This window comes from Urocampus carinirostris, chromosome 4, assembly GCF_059441175.1.
Source record: "Urocampus carinirostris isolate Australia breed hairy pipefish chromosome 4, RoL_Ucar_1.0, whole genome shotgun sequence".
Lineage (NCBI taxonomy): Eukaryota > Metazoa > Chordata > Actinopteri > Syngnathiformes > Syngnathidae > Urocampus > Urocampus carinirostris.
The window spans coordinates 35,975,404-35,992,923 of record NC_142352.1 but is presented as its reverse complement, the minus strand read 5'-3'; the positions used below and the strand labels follow the sequence as shown (position 1 = coordinate 35,992,923).

Sequence of the window (17,520 nt, the reverse complement as noted above, 5' to 3'; positions counted from 1 at the left end):
GCGGTGCAAAATCACCCAGCTTCCAGATTGGCTCTGCGGTTCGCATCCGCAAACCTGGAATCATTGCGAAAGGACACTCAAGGTTCACCAAGCCACTGACAGTGGTAGCTCAAAAGGGTCCAGCCACTTATCTGCTGTCTGATGGAAAGGTGTGGAATGCTTTCCACCTTGCCCATTCTTCCACCTGTGCTGCTGTTTCAGCGCCACAGCCTCCTGATAATGATGCTTGCCCCCTGCCAAGCGACCAAGTTGCTGAGCCACCCGAAACTGAAACTGTGCCCTCAACACATCCCTCTCCTAGTGCACCGAGAATACGACATGCTCCTGCATGGCTTCAAGATTATGTGACTTAAAAAAAAAAAAAAAAAAAAAAAAAAATACAGAAAAGATGTGATGATGTAAAAAAAAAAAAAAAAAAAAAAAAAGACATGATGAATGTTCATTGTTAAAAAAATTGTCATGTTTGTTTATGATGTGATCTTCATACAGTCTGCTTAAGTTTACAAGGTTTACACACTTTTGCTTACCGATATTGACAGTATAGTTCCTTACGTTATTGCTTACCTCTGATAAATATTTACCTCTAATCTGGTAATGAATATTGAAATGTATGTTTTCTACAAGCTCATACTTACCGAAGAGTTATTGCGTATTTTAGATTAATGCTACTGTTGTGTCCTATGCTAACAAAAAGGGAATATGTGGTGTCGTGTAATACACTCCCCTTCCTGCGGTGTCACTGTATACTTATGCGCAGCCTTGTACTTGTGCTAGAGAACTACCGAAGAGAAGTTGAGTAAACACTCTATGACTGTACCGTCCGTGCCTGTCTCTGAATCCGACCGCAACCCGACTACATACACAACACTAACAAGTGAATCATACAATTCAAATCGATTTGAAATTTGATACGTAATTAACAATTTAAAGTACCATCTTATTTTACTTGCCCGCACAACTTGTACAGTTTTAGTTAAAATCCTAGTTGTAGTGTTTACCTTTCCTATGGCCTTTTATTTCCAATGTAATGAATGTTTTCAAATGTGACAATTGAGTCAAAATAATATTTGTTCAGTATCGGCGCAGTAAAAGCATAACATTCAAAGCATACTGTTGACAATATTAAAAAACCCAACTCCTAGACAAATGTACCGTATTTTCCGCACTATAAGGCGCACCTAAAAGTCTTGTTTTTTTTCAAAAGCTGACCATGCGCCTTATAACACAGTGCGCCTTATATATGGCTCAATATTAAATTTGCAAGGTCTCGCAACTACGAGAAACAGCCGCCGACTCCATTTTTCGCGCTGTGCATACTGGGAAATATTAAACGATTGGTAGTTGCCGGGGCTCGTGTTGTATTTGTTTACTAAGTGGCAAAATGGCTACCCCATTAAACTGCTTAATTCATATTCAACAAATACAGTATTTGTCTGAATCCAGGGCTATGACTGGTGAAGATGTAAAGCACAATTTACCTTAAACAAACGCAGAATTATTCAGAATGTCACGTTTGAGAGAGAGAGAGAGCGAGAGAGAGAGAGAGAGCGAGATTCTCTTTCATACGTGCATTTGTATAAGAAAATGGCTCCTGTTAAGAGGCACGCGTACAACGCCGAGTTTAAACTCAAAGCGATCAGTCACGCAGCACAACACGGCAATAGAGCGGCAGCGAGAGAGTTAAACTTAAATGAATCGATGGTACGGAAGTGGAGAAAGGATGAAGATAAGCTCCGCCAAGTAAGGAAAACTCAACAAAGTTTCCGTGGCAATAAAGCAAGATGGCCAGAGTTAGAGGAGACACTTGAACAGTGGGTTGTTCAACAAAGAGCGGCAAGCAGAAGTGTCAGTACGATAACTATACGTATGAAGGCAACAGCGCTGGCACAAAAACACCGGACGTGTTGGATGGCCCATTCACTGAGATATGGTCAATTCGAACACAGCAGAAGAAGAATTCGAGGGATTCGTCGATGAGGAGCTTATAGAGTGATCTATGTTTTTCTTTTGTGTGTTTACGTTTTACATTTTACAGTTATTATGTTATTGCTTTGCACTCGTTGTTTTTGCACATTACGAGTGTCACTTTATTGCGATTGCACTAACGTTTCATTTAAAATAACAGTATCAGACGTTTTTTTCTTTGCGTGTTGACTAAATGGACAAAAAATAAAATGATATGTCGATGTTGTTCAAAGATGTCAAAGATGTGTCACGAAAATGCTTTACCTCAGAGAAAATAATAAAACGGCTGTTTATTTATTTTGGGAGTGAATGGAGTTGTGGAAAGCTTGTTTGTTAATAAAGTTTGACCTTTTTGAATATTTTGTTGACATTCCCTTGAGCGTGGCAACATCTAGAGGTTGCATAAAGTAACTACATTCTCTACTGTAGTCAAGTCGTCACATTTATTTACCGTAAATAGCCCTTAATCCCAAAAATGTCTCGAAGGACTGCACAGGATTACAATTACAAAATTGCACAATTACCTGATCTTAAACCAGCATGCATTTATAGCGCCTTATAATGGGGTGCGTCTTATGTATGGCATAAGTTTTAAAATATATCATTCATTGAAGGTGCGCCTTATAACATGGTGCGCCATATAGTGCGGAAAATACGGTAGTTGAAAACACAGTATTTTCAAGAGCATTGTGTTAAAAAATGGACAAGGGGCTGATCTTAGAGACCTATACAATTTTTTTCATTGACGAATTAAAATAATGCAATCATATTTCTTTATAAATCAATTATCTGCACCGCTTATCCTCAGTAGGGTCGTGGGGGTGCTGGAGCCCATCCCAGCTATCTTCAGGCAGTGGGCAGGGGACACCCTGAACTGGTTGCCTGCCAACCATTATCATTTAAAACAAATTCATCTCTATTTTATATCTTCATTTTTTTAGTCTAAGGATTTTTTCTTACTTTGGGTATTGTTAAGTAATTCATTTAATGTTTGTTATTCTGTTTTTCAGAGAACAAAATCTACTTATAATTTCTTTGTTTCTGTGCTATAAGAAGGGGTAATAATGGGTGAATAATTTGTTCTGTTTTTACTATCGGGCACCTTCAAATAGCTTTGCTGAGGATCCCAGGGTTCGTTAATTTGACTTTTTGCACACAGTTGGTTATTATTTTGCCTCACTGTTCTATTCTATTGTTCTGTTCTTATCCTCAGTAGGGTTGCGGGGGTGCTGAAGCCCATCCCAGCTATCTTCGGGCAATGGGCAGGGGACACCCTGAACTGGTTGCCGGCCAGTCGCAGGGCACACAGAGACAGACAACTCCCTCGCTCTTCACACCTAGGGACAATTTGGATCGGCCAATTAACCTTATATGCATGTTTTTGGAATGTGGGAGGGAAAAAGAAAGAAAGAAAGTGAGAAGGAGAAAGGAAGCTACAGTTACAGATAGATAGATAGATAGATAGATAGATAGATAGATACTTTATTCATCCCCACAGGGAAATTCACAGTTAGTTGCTTTGGTAATAATGCCTGGATTTGGCGACATCACGTCGCCATGTTTTGTTTTTCAAGTATCTTTTATATCCCTTTCACTTTATTATGTGTAAAAAATAATGGTGTATTCTTGTATTTTATACTGCATTTGTTTTTGCGCTGAAAAGTAAATATTTCAATTGCTTTGTATAAACAACTTGAAACTTTAAATTAGGTAAAACTTCACTGTGTTTGAGTCTACGTAGTTTATATTCTTCCGTGTGCTTTATAGCACTCGTTTTCGGTTGCATTACGCAATACAGTGAGTGTGGTCAAATAATACACGCTGTCACTTTAAAAACATTTTTAACGCGATTTAAAAACATAAATCGAAGAAAAATGATCAAAGACGACTATGTTATGTTACAAGTGAGCGGGCGGCAGTAGCTCAGGAGGTAGAGCGATCGTTTTAGGATTAAGGGATCCCAGTTCGAATCCCGGCTTGTCCGTGTTACATGCCGAAGTGTCCTTGGGTAAGACACTGAACCCCCAATACCCCCAATAAGCAGGTTAGCGCCTTACATGGCTGCACAGATCACGACCGCTATTGGGAAATGTGAAGCACAAATGTAAAGCGCTTTGGGAAGTCATTGACTTGAAAAGCGCTATATAAATGCAGATCATTTCATTTCATTTCATTTTCTCAGTTTACCTAGGGTAAGCAGGAAGTATGTTCCCAATTTCCAATGATGTGTTATAGGAAGGAGTCAGGTAAACAAGGGGAAAGGGGAAGTAATGGTATCAGTCTTAAGAGTCATCATTAAATGAATCGAATTATGGATTCATTTATTACTGATGGATTCATTGACAGGGTTTGTATACCTTTTTATGGACAAACTCAAGCACTTCTTAAGGCTTTTAAAGACAATTTTCCAATTTCTCCAGTAACATTAGTAGAAAAATTCTGTGTGAATCATTTATTTTGCATAGCCACAATTATAGCAGTGATTTATATATGCAATTTTTAATACTGTACTGCGTGTGCATTTGTCAAGACATATGATTTTTGGATATGGAGTAAATTGTGATATAGGGTTTGGGTAAAAATGATAGCGATATGTAGCTTACATTTTCAGTTACGGGAAGTTCTCTCCATTACAATTTACCACTGGGAAACACTAGCCTAATTTTTTCCAGGGCCCATCAAAATGTCTATAATTAATCTGTAATCCTTGCACTATTACATATTTCAGAGTGCCCCGTTAAGGAGTAGCATGCACTTGGGCAATGGCACTTCATTGGACAATGGCGTAAAAACAAATGCCATCTGCCGTTAGTCACAGGGGAAGAAAAAATGCTATAGCAAAGTGAAGCCAACTGAGAGCAGTGTCTGCATCATTTTAAGAAGACTTATTCTCTCTCTCTCTCTCTCTTTGTCTATCTCTCTGTCTATCTGTCTATCTGTCTATCTGTCTATCTCTCTCTCTCTCTCTATCTCTCAAGGATTTTAAGCAACAATGTATTTATTTTCATATATATCTTGATGATTTTTAGATTTAATTTTGTGCAGCATTTATCAAAAAATATTCGAGAACAGTGAATTGTTTTTATCAGTGGTTTTCCTTTGGAAGACCCGTTTCGGCCCGACTTCACACAGACCCAAGCTCCTATGGCCCTCAAGTAAATTGAGTTTGAGACCCCTGGTGTACAGCTTTTAAGGGGGGTTCCAAGATTGAATATGCACGCCCTCATGACTTGCCTCGCTGCTGTTATTGTGACGTTGACTTAGAGAAGCTCGGCACACAAACGGCTGCATGACATTGAGCGGCTATCTGATTTGCTGTCTGTAAATGCATTTTGTGATCTGTCTCTGGCCAAGAACAGCCCTCTCCACAACGTCGCCATCTCTGCAAACAGCCGTATTGACTTAAACCTTATCGGACTTGATTGTGCTCTGTACTCTGACTTAATGTCGTTGGTGCAGGCAAACGTTTAAAGGTCAGAGAAGTGCAAGCAATGAGGATAAAATGACACTCTGAATGATTTCATAGTGGGCGGAAAGAAAAATGTTTACATTTGTAAAATCTTTGTAAAAAAAAAAGTCAGAAAAAAAAAATGTAGGTTTTTAACAATTCATCATTATTTTATTAATTAATTTTAATTAACACATCACTGTTAGCGCATGCATTTTGTCCGGGCACTAGGACCTGACGTACGCCATCTAAAACCTGCTGCATCGGTCAAGATTTTGGAACAGTCAACCCAACATTCTGTCAATACCTATATTTCATGTTGACAAGATATGTGCATTATTTGTTATTGCAATATCCATTGCACCCTTGTCATCTTAGAACGGGGATTACCTAAAGTGCGGCCCCTCCTCCAGGTTTTTTCATTTTCCTCATGTTGAGGTTTTTGAGTTTTTCCTTGCCCTCATGTAGGGTTCAAATCAGGGGATGGTGTAACGGTAGTCTGTAATCTGTACAGCCCTTTGCTACTAACTGTGATTAAGGGCTATCCAAATAAACATGACTTGACTTGGCTAAATAGTAAACATACGGTATTTCCAAACTATAAGGTACACCCCGAAAATAGTCTATTGTGATATATTTTTCTAATACATGGCACACTGGAGGCAGCACGGCAGCTGAGTAGTCCACGGAAGAGTTCTGAGGTCATGGGTTTAAATCCAGCTACCAGCCTTCCTGTGCAGAGTTTGCATGTTCTCCCAGGCTCCAGATTTCTCACACATTCTAAAAACATGCATATAAGGTTAATTGGCTGGTGCAAATTGTCCCTAAGTGTGAGTGAGTTGTCTGTCTCTATGTGCCCTGCGACAGGCTGGCAACCAGTTCAGGGTCTCCCCTGCCCACCGCCTGAAGATGGGTGGGATCGACTCCAGCAGCCTCCACGGCCTTACAGAGGACCAGCGGTACAGATAATGGATGGATTGATAGATGGATGGAAGGCGCACTGCTCTTAATATAAAGTACATGGAAATAAAACTACGAGAACGGTGACCTCGCATAGGCACAAATGATTGTAAACCAAACAATAATTATATACATTTGATTAAACATGTATTTGATATATGTATATATACATATATGAAACCCCTTACAAGCATGTTTGTACAATTAACATCTTAACCTGAAGAGGACACTCCCAGATTACTCTGTATGTTTCTCAAAGAAAGAACTGTTACCATATGCAGTATTATTAAATTGTGACTATGCACTTGCATTTTTCTCCATCATATTTTCGGGTATATAAGGCACACCGCAAGAAAAGGTGCAATTTTAAATTTCTTGCAAATTTGAGGTTTTCAGGTGTGCCTTTTAGTCCGTAAAATATGGTATATGTATTGCCTTTTTCCAACACTGACAATTTTATTTCTTACTGTATTTGTAGAGACTAAAGACGGCAAGTGGCCTTTCAGTGTGGCTGATTTTTGTTGTTGTTCCCCGCCAAGCCCCACTTGAAATTTCCTGAGCTTTGAAAATCAACCACGACAGACTCACTGATTGTTGAATTCACGAAGCCTCGTATCTGAGAGAGAACATCAATGGCTTCCAATTAGAGCCCAACGTGGTTTGCTCCACGAGAGCTCTATAGGAAGACGGACAATCAAACCTACGATGTGGTCAAGGAGGCATAGGGCAAGATTTGTAATTCTATCTAATGTTAAAATAAGGACATTTGATCCACCACGATATCAAACAAATGGGGTCTTTTTAAGAATCCACTTCTTGTTACATTTAGTGCCACTCCATTAACAAACCGATTAAACCAAGTGTGTCTGGCCTCAGTAACCATGCCAACAAGGATTTGACCAGTGTTGCGCACGTTTCTGAACAACAGAAAGTAGTTAAATTTGATATGAAATAACTAGTAACCATGATTCAGTTACTCCGCTGATTGGCACAAAAAAGGAGTACATTACTTGCAAAGTATCTAGTTACAAGTGATGTTACATACTGGCATAGAAAAAAATACCATAAATTGCATTAAAATCGCTACATAATAAATTAAGTAAATACAAAATTGTGTACACCAACGTGTAGAAGCAGTGAACAGTTCATATTTCTGGGCATGTGCAATCATGAGAGTCTGCAAACGAACACTTTGCAGAGACACCCCATATCCAATTTGTCTCTGGGCTTCTTGACACTTGAAGAGCTCCTCCATTTATCGGTACTGTACAGGACGTTTTATGTTTTTCTCCAAGCATAGTGTAATGATTGATAATAATTGAACAAATTGAACAAATAAAAAGACCAAAATTCACTGCACTTTTACTGTAAATTATGTGCTTAAGTTTTCCCCATTGATTTAATTGGTACTTTGTTCCAGTATAAACCCCACCCCCTCCCCACGTGCTGCCTACCATTCGCTGATGGTGACATACAATGGGAGTAGATGTTAATTCCTTTTAGTAAAATGGACTGTGCACACTCAGGACAACAATGATGTACTCTAAAGCAGTGATCCCCACCAGTTTTATATTTTATAATGTTCTTGTCCTAATAATAACCTTAGTAACGGTATTTTTACTCAAGGTACCAGAGGCGAATGATGGACAATGGAGAAAACGGAAAGTCGTCCAGAAATACATAAAAAAAAGCAAAAAAGTAAGCCGAAGCAAACAATTATTTGGTGTATCTGATTTTAAATCAGACTGTGAAGTAAATTAAATAAATACATTGTACATTTTATTTTGGTCATGCCATGACCCGGCATCTACCCGGCAGAGCAAAAGCCCACATTAAACCACACCACCTACATTGCATATTACCGAATTTTATTGCAGTATGTATTCTGTGTAGCACTATTTAGATATTTTATATAACACGCTACAGTGGGCATTTGCACGTCACACTGGGTATTTGTATATTGTATTTGCTTTATTATTGTATTGTTCTCAGCTCAGGGATGCTGCTGGAAATGTGAATTTCCCTCCGGGGATGAATATAGTATCTATCTATCTATCTATCTATCTATCTATCTATCTATCTAGTTGGTACTACGAGTAAAAATGTGTTATGATGAGGTCAAATCTAATATTTTTACATTTTTCATCTACATTCCTGGAGGACAAGTAGTTTAGATTTGGCACCCGAAGCGCTACAACCCGGATCTGATTCCCGTTACATCCAATGTTGTGCAAATGTGATCAGTGATATATTTTGACTGATCAATCATTGCTGAACAATGGGAATATTCTACCGTAAAACCATGTGTATAAAACACACCCCAAAATTTACGCATTACAGTGGTAGGCTGTCATGGCCTTCAAAGCCTTCTCTCCTGGCCTTAAAAAATATATGTACCATGGGATTTAATTATTTTTTGTTCATGAACACTTAATAATTCCAATTTTTGTCAGTTTCTTTTCAATGCTTTCACTCAAGTTGTGCTGCTTCCAGATGTGTGCTTCCATGTTCAAGCAATTTAACCAATCACATTTCCGTCGTTACTTTAAATCTACCTGAAGGCTTTCAGAATCGATTATGTAAGCCCTGAGGCATGACATCAGTGTCGACAAAGCTGTTGGTCTGACTAGCCAATCAGTTGTCCAGTTAGCGGAGAAGGGCCTTCTCGAAGGCGATAACGGAAGTATCACAATGAAAAAGTGAAGAAAAAAAATCCGCAAGTTCACTGCTTCCGTCACACTTTTCAGCCCTTAATAAAATAAAAACTTATACAAGAAATACTACGGGACAGGCTCGACTTTCAGCATTAGCTTTGATTGCGATAATTGCACAGCAGAGTATTTGAACTATTCTTGAGGAAAAAATAAAAGATGGATTTTAAGCACAAATAAAAAAAAATGGGGTGTGAGTAAAATGTGGCTTTATTCCTGAATAATAGTGCAATTTTTTGAGGTTGTTATTGATGGTTTTTATTTGTGTGTAATTACACGTAGTAATACTGAAGTCTTAGGTGTGAAATGCACAGCCCACCACTGGGTTCTAATATCCAGAGTGCATGACCAAATACGAATAAAACAGTGAAAAAAACATTTTACCAATAAGACGCCACCGTTATCCACGATTGAATCGATGCTTGTTTTCAGCAAATCTAAAATTACATGTTCAATTCAATCTGAGCTACTTCTATTACAAGCTGGTTGTAAGCCGAAAATAGCAATGGAACTGAAAAGCCTGTTTTTCACATAGTCAACAAACAATCATATTCAAATTATACCTCAGCCAGGTCGAGATGTTAAAAATGGCGACAGATTGTCGAGCAGGGAAGAACGGGAAAACTCTCTTTAGCCACGAGGGAAACCGACATGCACACCGTAGAAATAGTATTTACCGCCCACTCAGCGTACAGGAAAACAAAATCCTCCATGTTAGAATTTAGTTATTAAGTACATAAATAGGCATTAAACAGGAAGATAACGACTCAAAAGAGCTCTTCCCATGGAGGGCCAACAACTAATTACGCAGATAGAGAGTCGTGTACTCCAACCCACATATGCCGAGCTGCTTGTAGTCTACTTTTTGTGAATTACGCTCCACAGTCGTCGTAGTTTACAATTTATCCAACACTTTAATTAAATATGATCAACATCATAACTTCTACCTCTAATCTTTGTCTCAAAAATATATTTAGAGGAATCCTCCCATTATTGCTGTAATTGTAAACAGTTTGTTTTTGTGCTTATAGCGGAGTTACAGTAATCCGTTTCTGTGGGGAATTGGTTCCAAAAAACGTCGATATTCATTAACCCAATTTACAGCTTCAAGCATTTATTTAACAAAAAATGTACTCTATAAACTTTGTTATCTTCAAATAACTTATGTCCTGTTAAATTCTAATTCCCAAAATAATCTCAGGGTTTTCTGCACAACTGTATGGAATCAGGAGACGATCCATTTTACATGACACTGCCGCGGCGTTAGTGTTATGGGAAACTGCATTTACCTTCAAGGTTCTGTCCTACAGAAACTATATATTTTTTCATTATCAAACATTTGCAAAAAAAGCACCACAGAGCCACTAGGGAGTAGAGCTAAGATTTATGGCCCGAGCCCGAACCCGAACCCGAGGCAATTTCGGGCCGGGTCGGGCCTGAAATGTCAGTCATACGGTCGGGTCGGGTCGGGTTCGGTCCTGCTTTATTTTTTTTTTTTATTTATTTTTTTTAATTAATTAATAATGTGTTAAATGTTCATTAAAATATATATACTTAAACTATGTATGGATACTAGACCAAGGAATACTTGTTATAAAATAAATAATTTGGATAAAACGGAGAAGGAGCTGTAATTGCTTTTAACGGAGCCAGAGCATGCTCTGTGCACGTGACGTGACGTGAATGCTGTCCTCTTAATAATCTTCCCCTCCGCAAATTCGCGTGATTTTGGCCTGGTATCCCCGATATGGAGTCGGACCAACAAGAAGTTAAGGATAAACTCAAAAGAGGAGAACTGACGAGGAAAACGCACTCTGGTAAGAGTTAAGTGTGGAGCAATTTCAAATTGATAGTAGAAAATGATACACAGACTTGCGTTGGCTTCGCTGAGTGTCAATGTGGCAATTTGCTCGCATACGATAGCAAAAAGACTGGGACCTCGACGCTGATCAGACATTTAAAAAGCTGTCCTGGCAAAAGTAATGAACGTCAGACATCTATATTATCATTCGTCCCAAAGACAGTTATTATAATTAGCTCGCTTTATTGTTTTAATAAGCGTTTTATATAGAATACGATCGGGGGGGGGGGGGGGGGATTTTCATAGGAGTCGGAAAAGGGCACAACACGTCGTCAACACCCCCTCAATGAAAGTGCGCTAAAATCTTAAGGACGTACTACTACTGCTGCTGTGGATTATGGCCCAATGATCAAGTCGTCAAAATGACGGACGCCCTTAAATGTTTTCGCTACCTCGAAAAAAAAACCGTCAATGACAGATTGTCGCTTAATGTGACATCTGCAGTGCAGACACAGAAATATAAAAGATGTAAATGTTTATACAGTTTTATTTAACTTAGGCCTAGATGTTGTAACAAAAGGCAGAGTTTAATTTGTTATCATAAATCACCCCTCCTTATAAATAAAATATGTAATTTCGGGCCCCTCGGGCCGGGCCAGCAAATCCAGTTAATTAGTCGGGCTTGGTCCGGGTCGGGTTTATTACCCCTCGGGCCTGCGTCGGGCTCGGGTGCTTTTTTTGGGCCCGATCTTACCTCTACTAGGGAGTGCCAAAGACCCGCATGAGGCTCTAGAGCAGGTTCAGTGGGTCAAGAAGTTCAACTTTGTTGGCGGTAGAAAGCCTCTTCCTCTGCCTTTTGCTACTTTTGTGGGTCCAGGGAATTTTGTTGACATGATGACTTTTAGAGGAACTTGAAAATAAAAGATTTGTGCATACATAATGTAGTTTCGTCAAGCTGTTTTACATATCTGTACAACTGAGACCACAATGTCATTGACACTTAGGCAGACTAGCATAAAAGGGGCAGGGAAACTGTTTAGCTAGTCAGAAAGTAGCAAACAATGCTTGTCTTTAGTCCGCTAAGTAAATGAATAATGAATAAGTGATGAATAAATCGCGGTAGAGCAAGGTAGTACTGTACACTGTAAGTCGAGTCAAAAATCCACGATTAGCAGTAAATTTAGTCATTGTTTTTTTTTTTCTGACGTGTACAAACCACAAGTGATCATGTTTAGCGTTTAGAAACATTCTAATATTTTGTTTTATTTTATTGTTTTGTGAAGTTTGACTACAGTTATTTATTTAATCAATGCGCTTTTATACATTGAAACCAAAAAACAAACCCAATGTACAGGCTCAAGCATTTGTTTAACAAATACAAGTACTGTCCAGTGGTACCTCTATTTACAAATGTCTCTGCATACGAAAGTTTCAGGTTAAAAAGTACCTGAACCGGAAAATATTGACGCGAGTTATGAAGTCAAAAATATAGTACAATATGTGCTGCTATTCACCGCTCCCAAACTTTGCGCAATGTAAACAAACTGGTTATCACTTCAAATCGACATGGCAACCCAGTGCGCATGCATGCTTCTAGCTTGCTCTTCATGTCACCGTCATAGTTCAGGGTTGAGAGACGAGATGGATTTCCGGCCAGATGGCGGGGGGGAGGACACAGCCATCATTTAATTAGCCCAAATTAAAGAAATTTAAGCAGAATTCCATGAATTCTCGTAATCTTTGGAAAGGAATCACCTGGAAAAAGTGTTGGCAAGTCGGGCTATGGCTACATCTGCCTGGCACATTTCCAACAAAAGCAGACATCAATAGATCAGTTTTTCAATAAATGTGATGCAAAAATATAAATGAATATTTTTATCATATCCTTTACCCTGCCTATACATAATGTTCCTCTTGTTTTATGTTTATTGTGTGGTAATTTAATTTTAACATGCATTGGTTTCATGTTCGAATGCTCTTTTAGGATTTTTGAAAAAACATACCATACAGTACTAGTGCAGGTCTTGGAACAGATTAGTGCATTTGCATACAAAATGAATCTCTACATACAAAGTTTTCGGGTTACGAAGCTATTCCCAGAACGAAAACAATTGTAAGTAGGGTTGAGAGACGAGATGGATTTCCACTATATTACACACTTTTTTCACAAATGATTTCTGTACTGTCAAATTATAATTGTAAAACTAATTTTGCAGCAGCTGCACAGCGGCGCAGTGGTTAGCGCGTCCGCAGCACAGTTATGAGGTCATGAGATCAAACCTTCCTGTGAGGAGTTTGCATGTTCTCCCCGTGCTTGCGTGGGTTTCCTCCAGGTACTCCGGTTTCCTCTTACATTCCAAAAACATGCATGTCAGGTTAATTGGCTGGTCCAAATTGTCCCTAGGTGTGGATGAGCGAGTGAGATCTCTGTCTCTGTGTGCCCTGTGACTGGCTGGCAACCAGTTCAGGGTGTCGCCTGCCCACTGCCCAATGAAAGGTGGGATGGGCTCCAGCACCCCCACGACCCTACTGAGGATAAGCGTTGCAGCTAATGAATGAAAGAATGAATGAATCTTGCAGCAATATTGCACAATCCATTCAGGACACGATCCACTTTTGTGAAAGTTATTGGAAAACAAAAATGTGGACTGAAAATAATATTCCGAACGACAAATAAAAGTACTGTACTTCATAAAAATTTAAGTTGTTATTTCTGTATTGTCAAATTGTGATTTAAAAATAACGTTGTTACTATATTGCGCTATTGATTGATTGTTTGAAATATGATTGGTTGACCGACTTGGGCACTTGTGCAGACAAAGCAGTTTTCTTTGTGAAAGAAACTAAAACTATCCTCTTTACCATTGTGAGAAGGTTATTGGGAAACAAAATTTGGCGTGAATATGCATTTACATTCCTTTACCATGTGGAGAGGTCCAACGTTGTGGGCAAGAGAAAGCAACTTTCTTCGCCCTTTGGGCCCACCTGTAGGTGCTTTTGTCAGTCCAAAGTGTTTTGTTGACATGATGGCTTTTAGATAAACTTGAAATTGAAAAAAATATTGTACATATGGATTGTAGAATTGTTAGGCTGTTTTACGCACGTTTACAACTTAGACCATAAAGTTATTGTTGCAAAGGCAGACACAGGCTGAAAAAGGGAAGGGCGACTGTTTAGCCAATCAGAATGTAGAACAGGGTGCACGGCGAAAACCTGTAAAGTAGCGAACTTACTAAAAGTAAACTGCGATACAGAGAGGAATTTCTGTATTCTAGTGTACTTATTTACATTGTAATATAATCTCTTAGCTTCTTTATATATCCATTTGTTCAGTTGTTATTCAATCTCTACATTGTTTCACATGGTGCTTTTGGTTTGCAGTCGGGAGAAGTCATTGGATATTACCAGTACTTTCCAGACACAATCTTGACCAGGGGTAGCGAACACGTGGCTCTAGAGCTGCATGTGGCTCTTGGCCAATAAGAATGCTGCTCTTTGCCTCATCGTATTTTCCATATACTGTGGCTCTTTACCTTGTTTCATCTTTAGTTTTTTTGTGTTTATTGAGGGTTGACACTTCTCCTCACTCACTCCTCAAAATCAACAAAAGAACAATACTTGTTGTATTGTAAGGAGAGGAGTGTGGTATGGGAAATAATGTGTTTTTAATTGTGTGTGTTTGTGTGTGTCTGTCTGTCATGGCAGATCAGGGCATGGTGTGGCTCTTTGACTCTCACAGTTAAAAATTTCAGGTCTTTGTGTCAAAGTTGTTCGCCACCCCTGGTCTAGACAGAGGACTGAGGTTAAGCAGGGATTTTTCCACTACCCCTAAAGTTACGTTTTTATAAAGTGATTGTCAGCCATTTTGTCAGCGCATTTTGTCAAACCATGCAGCCTTGTTCTGTACTCACATGTCGGGAATATTCTGTTTAATAGGTTAATCAAAATCTTAACTCAGCTGCTCAACACCAACATTTGGTTTACCCGCTTTACAACCCTGATATTAAACGAACACACAGAGAAATAAAATTCCTCTCTCTTTGACATGTTTGCCGTATTGTGTTGAATTAATAGCAGACATGAGAAATTAAAGTCAAGTAAGTAAAAACGCTGCCAGTGTTTGGATTCTGCATCAGCTGCGTTCACTTACCGGACAGGTAAACGAGCTTCTGAGTAGAGTCCTCTGTGACAACTATAAGGCAAATTTTGGCCAATGGAAAGCTCTTGCGGAGTTTTACTTGCCTGCCTTATAGTTATAGTTAAAGTATATTTACAAACTGAATCATTAGTTGTCCACTTCCTTTTCTGATTCTATTTTTACTCTGCAAATCACCATTGTTCTTTTGGAACCATTTGTGAATGGAAATATATTTTCTCTATCATTTTGACAAACTATATCGGTCACTTAACACTTTTCGAAAACTTTTTCCACTTTTTAAAAGGTGTGAAATTCCTGCTTGCCTGTGATTCAGCAGCAAATTAGCAGATGAAAAGAAGAAAACGGTTTGAAGGATTTTCTTTATATATTCGCAATGCATGGAAAAGTACTTGGAAGGGAATTTAGGATAAAAAGACATTTGCAGTGTACTAAATTGTGAATTTCTTTAAACAAGATTTGTTGGAGTGATTGCCATGTAACCACAAATAGACAATTCATGGTCAGAGTCAAAAAGGAAACACAGCCGGGTATTGACTTTTTTTTAACCACCTAAAAAAATGTACAATAGCAGGTGTCATTTGTATGGTAAAGTGGTCTGCTACTGCAGCAATTACACAACTTTAAATAAACACATGAAAAAGCTCATATTGCAGGTAGCAACCTGTTGCAACAATAAATATAAACATGATACTGTTCATGTTCAAAAACCTTTAAATCTGTTGTCACCATGGCAACTGAGTCAATGAAATACAATAAACACTTGCATTACTGACTTTATTTTCAAAATATCGTCCAATGAGAGGTTGTTTAAGTTCTCTAATTGACACTGTTAAACACTATTTGTATTTTCGTTACATTGTTGTTTTTGGGGTTTCGTCTCTAAGCTTTTTTTCCTGAAACAGTGATTAATAATAATTCAATTATTACATTATCATGAAATATTAGATCTGTATTAATGGATATGATTAATTCAGAGTATCAGACCTACACAATTATTGAAAGTTGATTTGAATCACATCTTAATCTGTAAAAATCAGCTTAACTTTACTTGGAAAAACATTATTTTGAGAACAAGTATTTTCTTAAAAGATTCAACTGCAAGCACACTACTCATTCCAGATATCATCAAATTGAACATTTCTTTTGTTACAATGGAGTAAGCCCAACTATGACTGGAACCTGTAAACCTCAGTCCAAAGGATTTGCACACACTAAAAATGTTAAGTACTCAAGCCTCAGCCCTAAAAATGTTTACAAGAAAAGCACTCTGCTCAAGAACAAACCAAGATTTTTTTCCCAAGGTGAATTAAACCTTGTGCAGGTGAAAAGATTCTCACCTCTCTCTAGTAACCCAAAGCAGGTACTGTAGTTACATTCATCACAGCTGTAAAATTCTGACTACACCTACCAGCACCCTTTTAAACACACAGGATGCAGCCTGAGCCCAGCATTTTCGGGTTACCTGTAGGGAATCCAGTCGGAAGTGTGCTTGGAGCTCATTCTGTCTCCACCGCAAAGCTGGCGGCCTGCAACGGCAACGTGGCGACGTGGCTAAGTGGTCTGAGAGCAGGTTTGAAACCCACAAAGCCCGATCATCACTGCTTCTCCCAACTTCCCCTCCTCCCCTTTCTCAACACCCTCCTCGAGTCTTCGCTGGTGCGTCTTCTAGGCGAGGGACGTCGGATGACTACCAATCCAGCCGTTCGCATCAAGTGTTGCGCGCTGTGCACATGAAATTAGCCGTTTTCTTTTGCTCCTGCGTGTGTGTGCGCTCAGTCAATGCCTCTCCTCTTCTCTGCTCACATCCACTGCCTTTGCTCTTGACAGGATCTAAATCTCCCTCCGTTTCTTGCCCTTTAAATCCCCACACCCTCCCTTCCTCTTTCTCGCCATCTCCTGTGCAGCATCACCAACAGCAGCATTTCGAGTCTCGGCTTGCAGTGAGAAAAAAAAAAACAGCAATGGAGAATCCCTTTATTAGCAACCTCCATATTTTTTTTCCATCCAATTCATCAAGGGATCAGGGGAACTCTGATGCAGCTTCTTTAAAGATAATCCCAAACATAATGTTTTTCTTTCAAATTATGAACAGAACATGAAGTGTTCTTCCCCACAATGATGCAAATATGTTGCAAGATAGTCCACGCGCTCAGGGGAAATGTATTCTCAAAGTTGATCCATCTGGCTTGTTCCCTTATAGAGCTGTGACGTCATTGATGGAACACAATACTTCCATTAACACCACATGCGAGGCAGCTCCGAAATAGGATACCGCTCACTTCTGCTCGAAGAAATTGTAACTTTGCCTACCCCTGTCGCTGTGTGCCTTGTGACTGTTGGTCCAAGTTGCATGCATCTACTGCAAAAGCTACCTGGGCTGAGCTTACCTGCCACTGTTACGGTGTGCGTTCCTTGCGTGCCTTTGCGTTCTTATTGGTAGGTGATTGTGGCCTTTAATTTGGGTTTTTGTTGCGTG

General features: G+C 39.1%; 1 protein-coding gene across 3 annotated transcripts in view; it reads right to left on the bottom strand.

Moving 5' to 3' along the window:
- tub (TUB bipartite transcription factor) overlaps positions 1-17,520 on the bottom strand; it is a 110,336-nt gene that overhangs the window by 35,755 nt on the left and 57,061 nt on the right. The window contains exon 1 of one of the 3 annotated variants that reach the window (XM_088334382.1): positions 16,507-16,857. The exons of the other annotated variants lie outside the window; for them this stretch is intronic. Within the exon in view, the coding sequence (XP_088190508.1) occupies positions 16,507-16,544 (38 nt within the window). The 5' untranslated portion in view covers positions 16,545-16,857. Of the gene's footprint in view, positions 1-16,506; positions 16,858-17,520 lie in introns of those variants that run through there. 3 annotated transcript variants of the gene reach the window in all.